The sequence below is a fragment of the Megalobrama amblycephala genome, linkage group LG3 (assembly GCF_018812025.1).
Source record: "Megalobrama amblycephala isolate DHTTF-2021 linkage group LG3, ASM1881202v1, whole genome shotgun sequence".
Lineage (NCBI taxonomy): Eukaryota > Metazoa > Chordata > Actinopteri > Cypriniformes > Xenocyprididae > Megalobrama > Megalobrama amblycephala.
The window spans coordinates 22,009,780-22,022,079 of record NC_063046.1 but is presented as its reverse complement, the minus strand read 5'-3'; the positions used below and the strand labels follow the sequence as shown (position 1 = coordinate 22,022,079).

General features: G+C 38.9%; 1 protein-coding gene across 1 annotated transcript in view; it reads right to left on the bottom strand.

The window, feature by feature from the left end:
* The window catches only part of tox3 (TOX high mobility group box family member 3), a 54,782-nt gene that overhangs the window by 18,469 nt on the left and 24,013 nt on the right, over positions 1-12,300 (bottom strand). The window contains exon 2 of the mRNA XM_048184641.1: positions 5,027-5,092. Within this exon, the coding sequence (XP_048040598.1) occupies positions 5,027-5,092 (66 nt within the window). The remainder of the gene's footprint in view (positions 1-5,026; positions 5,093-12,300) is intronic.

The window sequence follows — 12,300 nt, the reverse complement described above, 5'->3', positions numbered from 1 at the left end:
TATCCTCTCAGCTGTCCTAACAGTCAGTTGCAATCTACTTATGTCTGCTGAGTAAAACTGTGTGACCTGCGCCTGTGGCGGACTGAACTTCTTCAGTTGGCGAAGGAAATACAACCTTTGCTGGACTTCAGGTCCTAGGAAATGGTGGTGCCCAGGAACCTGATTGACTCCCTGCTGCCACAGTGCTGGTCATGATGGTGAGTGGGGGGAGTACTGGGGGGGGGGGGGCAGTTGTCCAACCTCCTGTTTCCATTCCAGTCACCGTTGTGGATGAGGGCGATGACTGTAGTGTCATCTGCAAACTTCATGAGCTTGACAGAGGGGTCTCTTGCAGTGCAGTCATTCATGTAGAAGGAGAAGAATAGAGAAAGAGAACACAGCCATGTTGAGCACCAGTGCTGATTGTGCAGGTGTTGGAAGTGGATTTTCCCAGCCTCACTAGCTGTAGCCTGTCTGTCAGGAAGTTGATGATCCACTGACAGCTGGAGGTGGGCAAAGAGAGCTGGGTCAGTTTAGTCAGGAGGATAAAAAGTCCACAAACAGGATGCTTGCATAAGTCCCTAGTTTGTCCAGATGTTGAAAAGTGAATTGACATGTAGCCACAGAAGAAAGCCCTGTTCATTTACTCCCCCCACCTACATTTCCTGCCAGTACCGAGACTCGAACCTGTGTGTGACTTACAAGTCCGACTCTCTAACCATTAGGCCACAGCTTCCCATAACTGTTGCAAAATGTAGTGCAATCCCATGTTGACAGCATCATCCAGACCTGTTTGCGAGATAAGCAAACTGAAGAGGGTCTAGCATGGGGCCAGTGATGTCCTTCAGGTGGACCAACACCAGTCTTTCAAATGAATTCATGATCACAGATGTCAAAGCAACTGGTCTGTTGACAGTCCTGTGATTTTTGGTTTCTTGGGTATAGGGATGATGGTGGATTGTTTAGAGCGGATTAGTGTGAAAATGGATGCGCACATGCGCACGATCAGTGGACTTTGTTTTCAAATGCTAAAGTCACTCGCACATGCACTGTTGTACGTTTGCGGACCCTCCTGATGCCAAAAATTACATCAAGCGGACAGTGCGCGGGCCATCGTGAAACGCAGATGGCTGAAATATACTTTGGGCTTACATGGTTGTGTGGCGAGATGGTCAGAGAGGGTGTAGGGTGTGAGACTGGGCTTTTTCAAATCTAAAACACATTCAGGTCTTCAGACAGTTGCTGATTCACAACAGTGCTGGGGAATGGCATCTTGTAGCTGGTGATGGCTTTTAAGCCTTTCCACACTGATGCAGAGTCATTGGCCAAAAAGTGTTTTTTCAGCCTTTCAGAGTAGTTTCTCTTAGCTACTCATCTCATTTTTCAGTGTGTTTTTGGCTGTTTGTTCAAGGCTTTATCCCCACTCCTGTTGGCATCCTCTTTGGCCTGGTGAAGCTGTTTGAGTTTTGCAGTGAACCATGGTTTATCATTGTTATATGTTAAAAAGGTCCTGGTGGGAACACACATGTCCTCACAGAAACTGATGTAGGATGTCACAGTGTGAGCTAATCCAGATCATTGACTGTGGCTTCAAAAACACTCCAATCAGTGCAGCTGAGACAGGCTTGGAATTTCCACTCTGCTTCGTTGGTCCATCTCTTTACAGTCCTTACTAAAGGCTTAGCAGATTTAAGTTTCTGCCTGTAGGCTGGGAGAAGATGAACCAAACAGTGATCAGAAAGTCCCAAAGTAACCAGGGTACAGAGTGATGCACATCCTTTAAAAAAAAAAAGTGTAGCAATGGTCCAGTATGTTACTGTCCCTGGTGGGGCGTGTGATGTGATGTCTGTATTTAGGCAGGTCATGGGTAAAATTAGCTTTATTAAAATCATAGATAATGACAATGAAAGAGTCCGGCTATTGTTCCTCTGTGTCTGTGATCAGATCATCCAGCTGTTGCAGCACTGCACTCACACACGCTTGTGGAGGAATGTAAAAACTCACCAGAATAAATTTGGAAAACTTGCGGCGAATAAAAAGGCTTCTACGAGAGAGAACTTCTAAGTAACTTCAGCACATCATCTTCAACACTGGCATATCTGTATACCAGCCTTCGTTAATGTAAAGACATAATCTGCCACCTCTGGTTTTCCCTAACAACTCAGCGATACAATCCACTCTGACAGCTGGAACCCTGTTAGATGTAATGCGCTGTCCGGAATGGCTCCATTTAACCATGTTTCTCTGAAGCAAAGAGTAGCAGAGTTTGAGAAGTCCTTGTTTGTGCGGGTGAGGAGTAATAGTTGGTCTGTTTTGTTTTGGAGGGAGAAGAGATTCGCCAGATGTATACTCTGGGTCCTAAACCCGCATTGTCAGAATTTCACCAGCGCACTTCCCTAGTTTGTGTTTCTTGGAGCGCTTGTACCGGATTGCACGTCTCCTAAATAGAATGTATAGTAAAAAGTGTGAATGCTCAAAAGTCGGAAAAAGGCTGTTTGGTGTGCAATGTCTGATGTCTAGGAGTTTGTCCCTAGTAAAACTAATCTGGAAAAAAAAGGTACTTAAAACAGGACAAACAAATAAATAAAATGAGTAAAAGTACTGAGGACCTCCAAATCAAGGAAGTCATCCTTGGTGCAACCTTGTTTTGTTTTATTTTCAGAAAAATAAAATAAAAAAAATCTTACCATATACTGTGAAAACTATGTCATTTTACAGTAAATACTGTCAATTTATGTTTTTTACTGCGTAATTTACAGAGAAAAATGGTAAAAAGGCCTATGACCCATCACATTTTCTCTCATTACTGATTTTTGTTATCAGTAATGTACATCAGGGTATGTTGTGATATATTTTCTGTTATTTTGTTAATGTTTATTAAGTTTAAGTGTTTGTGTTACCCAGCACTGAAAAAATGTTTGTTGAGAAACAATTCCACAATAACTTCCACAAAAAATTACAAGAAAAATCCCAAAGAAACAGCAAGTAACAAGTTGAATTAAACATGAAATTTTGAAGTAGAAAAACTGAAATAGTATATTTTTGTAAATCATACAAGAACCATTTACAGTGGTTTAGGCTACAGTGTGATGGTGTTTTGTGTTTGTGTGTATGACCTTGTACAGTCTCTTCATGAGTATTGGCCAAAACTGTTTTATGAACTGGCCACTGACAATGAACTATTGTAGCACCTGTAGCACCTGTATTATCATGGTGGTTAACAGTGCACTTTAAGGTAAAAAGCAGATTTCGGAGGTTCAAGTCGATTGGTACATTAACATTATATCACTTAATATAATATACAATTATAAGTAGTAAAATACTTTACACAGGCATCAATATTCTAACCTGCAATATCTGAAACATTGCCACCACAATTTCTAGCAACCACAGCTGCCATTGTTTTTACCCTAAATGTGACAGAATATTTTTTATAATATACATCCTATCGTCAAAGGTCTTTTTCAAAATGTAACAGGATGATGTGTATATAAAGACCTGGTTTTACATTAAAACTAATGTTATAATCAGTATATTCAGGTCCGTATACAAAGTATAGAGTGTCAGGCTCAGAGATATTTAGCTTCTCTCTCTCGGTCTCTCTCTCTCTCTCGCCTAAAGATGACACATTAAGCAGATTAATGAAAGAGCTAAAGCTCATGGAAAACCCATCACACTGTGAAATTACAGCACTCACTAGGGTAAAGTCCCTTTAATTTCTCTTCAGCTTGAGTTACAAGAAACAATATCCCCCGTCCACCCCCTACACATATTTCAGGTATGGGAAAGAGGAATTTAAATGTTAATGCTTTTAATTTCATTGTGTCATGTGTTATAATACCAGCTGCAGCGCGAAGGAGGAAATGTTATTTCTTAGGGAAAAAATTAGACTAGGGGAAATTTTCCGTCAACACTCGACAGCCCTACTTCCACTGCAGGTGCCAACATGGAGCTTGGCCTCGGCAAAAGAACACTTTTATCAGAAGAATTTATGGAGATTGCAACCGACGCTATCAAATGTGGGTACAACTGCCTGTGACAAAACGGTGGCTTCACCACCTGAAGAGAGGGGCCCACGCAAACACATCATTACCAACAAATGTGCAAACAACACACTTCATGTGCACAGACAGTATCTTTGCTTAGCCAGCATAAGTCTATTGATGCCGTTGAGATTGTGAGGAGAAGGAGATTTGCATTGGAAATGTGATGGAAATCAGGCAGTGGCAACATTGAGTGTAACTGAGTGACAGCACATACTGTAAAGTGCCTGTACACAGTCATACACAGATAGTAGGGCCAGCCTGATATACACAACTTGTGATTTGCAGCCTATATTTTCAGACTTACTGACAGAGGATAAAAAAAATGATGGAGAGGAAGAGTGACTTTTGTGAGAGGTGCCACTTTTCTTTCCTTTTCTAGCTCAATGATATCTTTAAATGATCATGGGGACAGGTGTTTACATGCATACTCTTTCAGCCGTCACCCGAGCCTGATGGCAGCTTTCACCTGGAGCATATCAGCAGGATGTGAAAACATGTGGTATACATCCCCCCGCAAAAGCAACCCTAATCCCATCTCAACGCTCAGTGCCCCCTGTGCTCCTCAACCTCTGGTCAGTACTGAGCCGGTCGCTCTGTTAACGCTGGTAAACACTGATGCATAAACATACCGGCTCCACTGGAGGAATCATTCAGTCAGATTATAACATCGGGAGTGTATGTGTATTAACACATAGCCGCTGGCGTAACAAGCTCTAAGCTTTAAGGGTTTGGGGTGTGGAAAATCCCAAAGCAGTTCAGGAAGGCATGTAGGGAGCTAATCATGTTTTATGTAAATGCAGCAGCTGTACACCTGCCACTGAAATTAATCACTTCATTTGAACATACAGAGGCAAGCATGCTAAATGAATTGACTTTGTTTTAAAACAATAAATGGTTAGACATTGGAAATGACTGTTTAGTGATTCCAGAATAATATTGCTCATGGCACAATGGTTTACCATCCATGGAAATGTAAAAGTTATTCGCAACCATATACTCACATCTCCTCCTGCTAACAGAGCTCCATTGGCATCAGCCATGTTCATGTAGTTGTTGTTATTCCCAAACTGCAAAAGAAACAAGAATACGTTATTCATTACATTTGCACCTCTTTCTCTCTTTCTAATTCACTGTAGTCTTATTCTGCAGTTACAATATAACAATGAATTTTGCGGTGCCACTTTATATTAGGTGGCCTTAACTACTATGTACTTACATCAGAAAAAATAAGTACAATGTACTTATTGTGTTCATATTGTATTGCAAAACACTTTTGCTGCTATTGGGGTGCAATACAGGTAAGGTAAGGGGCAGGTTTGGTAGTATGGGTTGGTTTAAGGGTGGGTTAACGTGTAAGGGATCGGTCAACAGCGTAATTATAAATGTTACAGAAATTAATTACAGATGTAATTACATGCAGGTATTTTTTAAAATATAAGTACTATGTAAAAACATGCATGTACACAATAAGTGCATTGTATCATATGATTCATTTAAATGTAAGTACATATAGTAGTCAACATTTGAAGTGGATCAAAACCTTCTTCTTAGGACAACTTAGTTCTTAGGACAACTTTAATGAACTTTTTCGATCCACTTCAATGTTGACTACTGTAGTATAAGGCCAGCTAAAAGTGGGCTTTATGCACAAAATAGTGGTGCCGTGAGTTGAATCCAAAATGAAACAATTCTTGATTCCTTTCGGGACAGTCTGGTAAATCTTTGATCCATATACATATATATATATATATATATATATATATATATATATATATATATATATATATATATATATATATATATATATATATATATATATATATATATATATATATATATATATACACATACACACACACACACACACACACACACACACACACACACACACACACACACAAATATGTATATAAAATCAGCCACATATATAATCAACAACAGGACACAGTAATTTAAAATGCAGATTTAAAGGGATGATAATAATTACTTGAATTTGAATTTCAGAATTGATTCCAAATATTCTGAAATCAAACAGCCATAGAGAATTCTAACATGCCTGTACATTAATGATATCTGAAATAGTTCTTCCATCTTGCAAAGCAGTATCAAAACAGTTCATTGATTAGTTCACCCCTCATGCACCCGAGTAATAATGACACAGGAAGTAACCCAGTTGCTAATGTGCCTCGCATTTTCTTGTACTGTAATACATCAATGGGACAGCTAGGTGTGGCTTGCTGTCTGTCATGCAGAGGCTAACTTTGCATTACAAAAGTGGGGGAAAGTCACAGAGTCATCTTACTAATCTGAAATGCCCACACAGGCTGATGAAAGATCACATTTTATTACAGCAGGTGGACACAAAACAGCTTGTATAGCACTGCGCACACAAAGTTCTGATAATTTAAAAATAATAAATGTTAAAACTGACTCTACATACATATTTAGGTAATTTTATTTACATGTGAAAATATAATGGGATGGTGGTGTTGTTTATTGTACAGTATATCCATGTAGTATTCTACAGCTTCCTTTCTAAATTGAGCTCTTTTCTTTATTCTGATCCTTTATTCTATCTGTACCCCTCTAAATCAAACATGATGGCAAATTGTTGAAATGGCAGGAGTCCTATCTTTTCTTCTGAGACACAAACACACTGACAGGTAGGAACAATGGAAGAGCAAAATGAGGAATTATGGGTTAGCAGCTGGAGGGCCAGCACAGAGGGCCCTCTATAACCAGACAAATCATGCATACATACACACACACACACATGCTCATGTGAGGACCCATGCGCACGCACACACAAACAAACCAGAACAGCCAGAAAAAGTCTTCATAACAGCCTCAAGGCCCTGATTCAATGGTGCATCCAACAGCAAGCTTTTGTCTGTTTAAAACAAAGTGATTCCTTCAGATGTTACACAAGCAGAAGAGTCAGAATAAGAGGGAAAAAGGGCTTTCTTATCTTATTGTGGAGGGCAAACAATTGCAGGAACAAATTAAGATCAGAGAAAAATGAGAAGAGCATTAATTTATTTTTCCCTTGCTTTGTTCTCTCTCCCCCCCTCATCTTTTTGTCTGAGTGGTTAGTATGCGAATGTAATTACCGAAGGAACTGTAGCTAATCAACTGCGAATGGTATCCATTAATTAGTCTATGCCCTGGAGAGAGAGTGAGCAAGAGAAAGAGTGTGTGCGGGGGGGAGGAGAATTAGCTGAAATGTTAAAAGTCTAACCAGCACATATACACGTGTACCCGTGCACAACGCAAACACACACAGGCCTTGCGGCAGCTGCAGGACTTTGAGAGCAGGTGTTTTGGGCTGAGGAGGCCTCTTGGAGCGCTCACCTGGTGCATCTACACTAAAAAGGAACAACACACTGCCTCACACAATATAGCACCATAACGTCAGCTGTATAATGTATCTCCGTAAATAGAAACACTGAAAAATGAACATTTCTTTCATGCAGTGTTTGTTTCTTTTTTTGTTTGTTATAAAGTGTTCTGATCATATCAGTAAGAGTCTGCGGTCAGTGGTGCAGTTTAGGTGCCATTTAATCCTAGGTATGATGGTGAACTGGTGCAAGCTGCCTGGGAGTAGTTTGAGAAAAGCAAATGCTTTCTACTTTTGAGCATGTGTCTCTATGGATGAAAACGAGTTTTTGAAACAAACCACTGGGGAGAGAGACAGATACAGAGGTCTTTGACTAAACATCTCATTAAAGATAAGAATCCCACCCTCCAAAAGTGGAGAATAATTACAAAAAAAATGAAACAAATCAATGTAACTGCAGGCTTATTTAGAGTCAACAGGAAATCAAAATAGACTTTCTAAATGAATGTGACTGGTATTATTGTGAATGCTATTCCAAAGAAAAAAATAGTTAATCTGTAATCATTAAATCAAATTTAATAATGTTCTCTTAAATAACCTATTTCCAGAGTGAAAAGTCAAATATCAATTTATGCATTGTTTTAACTCGCATTCGGTCTGCTTTTTATGATCCAATCGATTCCACCACACACTTTTTCATCATTTAATATCCAGTTTCACTTCAAAATAAGTTACATTATGGAAAATGGGTTGAAAATGGCAGTTCATATTGACTTTACCAATGAAATTGCAAAAATCATCTTTTGAGATAGTTAAAAAAAGAAGAAAAGCAGGGAGGGAGAGAGAGATCTATCAAATGAGAGACAGTGAGGGAGAACGCAAGGTGGATTCTGAGAAGATGGAAAAAAGTTCATGCCTCATTTCATCACTAATGTGGGTCTACATAATACAAACAGCAAGGGGAAAGAAAGTGTGTGTGTGTGTGTGTGTGTGTGTGTGTGTGTGTGTGTGTGTGTGTGTGTGTGTGTGTGTGTGTGTGTGTGTGTGTGTGTGTGTACTAGCACTGCTCCAGGCTTTAAGTTATTCATTCACACCATCAGCATTCACCCTATTTTAAATCCCATTACCTGCCTCTCTGCCTCGCATCACTGACACATGCAGATCCACAACTCATGAATATTAATTGAGCAAACATTATTCTCAAATGAATATAAGAGAAGGACAAGTGCTGCTTTAAATCACCTTTCACTTGTCAGCTGTACATTTAACAACTGATACCTATAAACAGAAATATAATGAAGGAGTGTTTTTAGGAAACAGAAGTTAGCGTGAATGAAAACGGACACGGGGTGTTGTTGTCGCTCTTGGCTCTCTTCAGTGAGAGAGCAGACCCTCTCATGTTCATGGCAGGGTGGGATTGAGCCAGATGCCAAATGAGATTAGCTGAGATGGGAGGATGAGACAAACTGAAAGAATGAAAGAGAGAATGCTGTAAATGGGTCAGATCAGACAATGGAGCCTCTGTAATTAACAAGATGAGAGGAGCAATGCAAACGCTACCTCTGCCTCGTTATTGAACAGTAACGAGCTCAAAACACACCCATATTAGGCACGAGTCACAATGGATGACTAGTCAACTTAGCCATTTAACAACCAACCAGCTGATTAGTGATGTAAATTTTAGTATTTTATTCTCTTTTATTTTTTTCCTTAGTGTTTATTTCTTTAGCATTAATGCTTTAACTTTTTTTTTACTTTTTCAAAATGTCTAACCTTTATGTTTTATTATATGCAAAAATGTGATACTTTACTTGCAACTAACAAGTCAACTAGTTAGTATGTTTTATAATAGATGATAGCAGTGTTGTTATATGCACAAAACTGTGACGCTTCACTTCCATGAAGTTCATGACTGGTTTTGGACACCAGCGTCCAGACTGAGCCGAGTTTCATAACCTGAGTGTTTGTATATTCTTATGCAAGTGTTTCCAGAGGGAAATAAGATATTATTACAACAGAGTGAATTCAATCACCCCGGGGGAAAAAACAATATTACAGAACTAATACCCGACACAACCCAAACACAATCTACTTGAGAAGAATGTGACCATGACCAACAGCCTGTTTGAAGAATTACTGAGGTCATTATCTACAAATCGGAGAGCTGAACAAACATACTGTAGTGACACACATTTGCAAGATTACTTTATTAAAAAAAAAAAATAACACTTTAAGAAAGAAAGTATCCTTGGTGTTTTAAGGGAGACAGTAAAACTAGCCTCTAAGATGGCGTGAATAACACAGATATAAACACACACGCAATATAAACAATACACACAAATCTAAAATGACATAAGCACACACAGTTTGAAAGCGAAATGTGTAAACTGACATCTTTGTCCAGCAGGCCCACACAAAGAGCCTAAAGCAGGGCCGTTCTGATCCGCAGGAGAAATCGATCACAAAGTCAGTTTAAAGCTAAAATCATTACATGAAAGCACTGCACACAGAGAGAATACAATCACACTGACAGAGACTCTCTTTAGACAGTCACCTCTTCCTCTCATCTCTCTCTTTCATGCTCTTGCTCTCTCTCCCTTGCTTGCTTTCTTTCACTTCTCTCTTCTGTGCTTTTTCATTCTGTTATTGCATTTGGCTATACCCCAGTTTCTTTAAAAAACAAGTACATCTGGGTGTATAAAGGGCCATTTTTAAATAAAACATTTGCATTACATGATATTTATTGCTATGGATGTTGGCCTTTTACAAACATATCAGAAAGACAGATAGAGAGAAGATCCGGACTAGTGCACCATTGCCAAAAGAGCTACAAGTGGCAACAATGAAATCTGAGAGCTACTTGAGATTTTCCCCACCAGATGAGAGATATGAAATGGATCCATTTATAAGTCCTTGAGTTTCCATCCACCGAGCTTTCACCACGACAGGCATTTTATCACTGTAATGTATAAAGAGGGATTATTGAATGCAAATTAAAAGGAATAAATTTGACAGAAAAAATGTGGGTTGAGTATATTAATGTCAGCATGTGTTACAAAATGCTCAATTAAAGAAGTAACAATAATAATAATAATAATAATAATAAATTATCACCACCATCGCCACTTCTATCATACTGCTACTACAACTATTACTTTAACTAATAATAGTTTCAGCATCATCACATTCACAGTAATAATAATGATGTTACAGTATTATTCATTTAAAAGCAATGATAATGCAAAACGGCCCTGTTTTGTCTCGTCTAAATAACTCAGATTAATGACAGCCCCTGTAACTTCCTGTGCTGGAGTCATAGGTCAGTTTTTCCATTTCAATCTTTACAGAAAACCTTTAAAGAAAGCACTGACTAGCTGAAGCTTCATCTTTGATCTCACTGGGTACAGCACTGGCTCTGTGCCACAGTAAAGCTAACACCCTGGATATGGCTTCAGAGATTCCCACAATAGAACAGAACATCCAGTTATACACACACATATATAACGCCCCCACCATATGGAAATGAACACAGTTTATATATGTATGCTGACTTGCACCTAATTTCTTTTCAGGTTTTGCAATGTACCAACAAGCCCTGTATAATAATAAAAAAATAACGCAATAAAAAGTGTACCCTATAAAAATGTTAAATGGATTTTCATATTACCAAACAACTCTCTGTGAAATTTCCAAAGCAGAATTTTCTATTGTATTCATCATTTCCATGACTAATTTCTTCAAGTGTTACATACAGTACATTTCTTTTATTGCTGTTTGAGTACATCTGCAGTGGGTGCACTGCCTGCCAGTTGTTCAGTGTCTGTAAGTCTGTGAAACACAAACTGTTAAGAGCCGGCTCATACATCAGCTTATTATTCTAGCGAATACTCCACCATATTAAACAAATGGATCAGCCTACAGCTGCAGAGAGGAGCCTGCATGAGAGGCCAGAGGTTATTGTCTAATTTAAATCTTGGCTGTATTCCCGGGCCAGTGCCACATTCCAATTTGTGGCTGTGTAGCCTGGCGCCACTGACAGGAGTCCTTCTGAAAACACAGTTATGGCCGCCCTCCAGAAATGTGTCGAGAAACAAAGCAATCAACAGGTTGTGGAAGATTAACTGCATGGTTGATATGAATTAGTCTGAATAATGAAAACAGTTTATAGGTTTAGTGCCACACAGACTGCTTACACCTATTGTGTGTTCACACACAGCTATATGGAAAGTGAGGTCCTGCTCACATATGAAAGACAAACCGTGTTCCAGGCTTCATAGCATACTAAATAAAAGAAAAAGTATGAAAAAACGAATTACAATACCTAATCTTCTCTATTCACTTCTGGTCATTATGGTGAGCCCAGGAACAAAAGAGCACTAAGGATTTGCACATATATGCCCTAAAATTATTCCACTCTTGAAGACAGGGCGACTGCACTGAGATCAAAGACCAACTGAAATAAAACTGGGAATTACTGAAATTGTGCCATCATTAAAAGGGTTTCATGTGGTGTGGATGGAGAAGGAACTTACTGTATCTTCAGCAACAAAGAAGTTTTTTTAAAGAACAGAAGAGACTAAATAGAGACTAGCGATTAAATACTGCAACATCAACGAACAAGAAAGTAAACTGGAGAAATCAATGTACACGTCAATCACACAATGTACTGTACAAGGCAAAAAAAACTGACCCCAATGAAACTTTTAAGTGCACAATATAATAAAATCAAAATGTAAATAATTTAGCCATCTTGCTTTGTCTGTGTCCATTATATACTGGGGTCCAGAGAAATGTTCAGTCTTTCAGCGCAAGGACATTGTGCAATTTTACCCCATTTTATGGTGAAAAGTCTGAAAAGGGGGTCAATAAGTGGTCCTATATTTGAGTTTTGACCTCTGTAACAGGCCAAATGGGACAAATGCTGGACTAAAATAACAG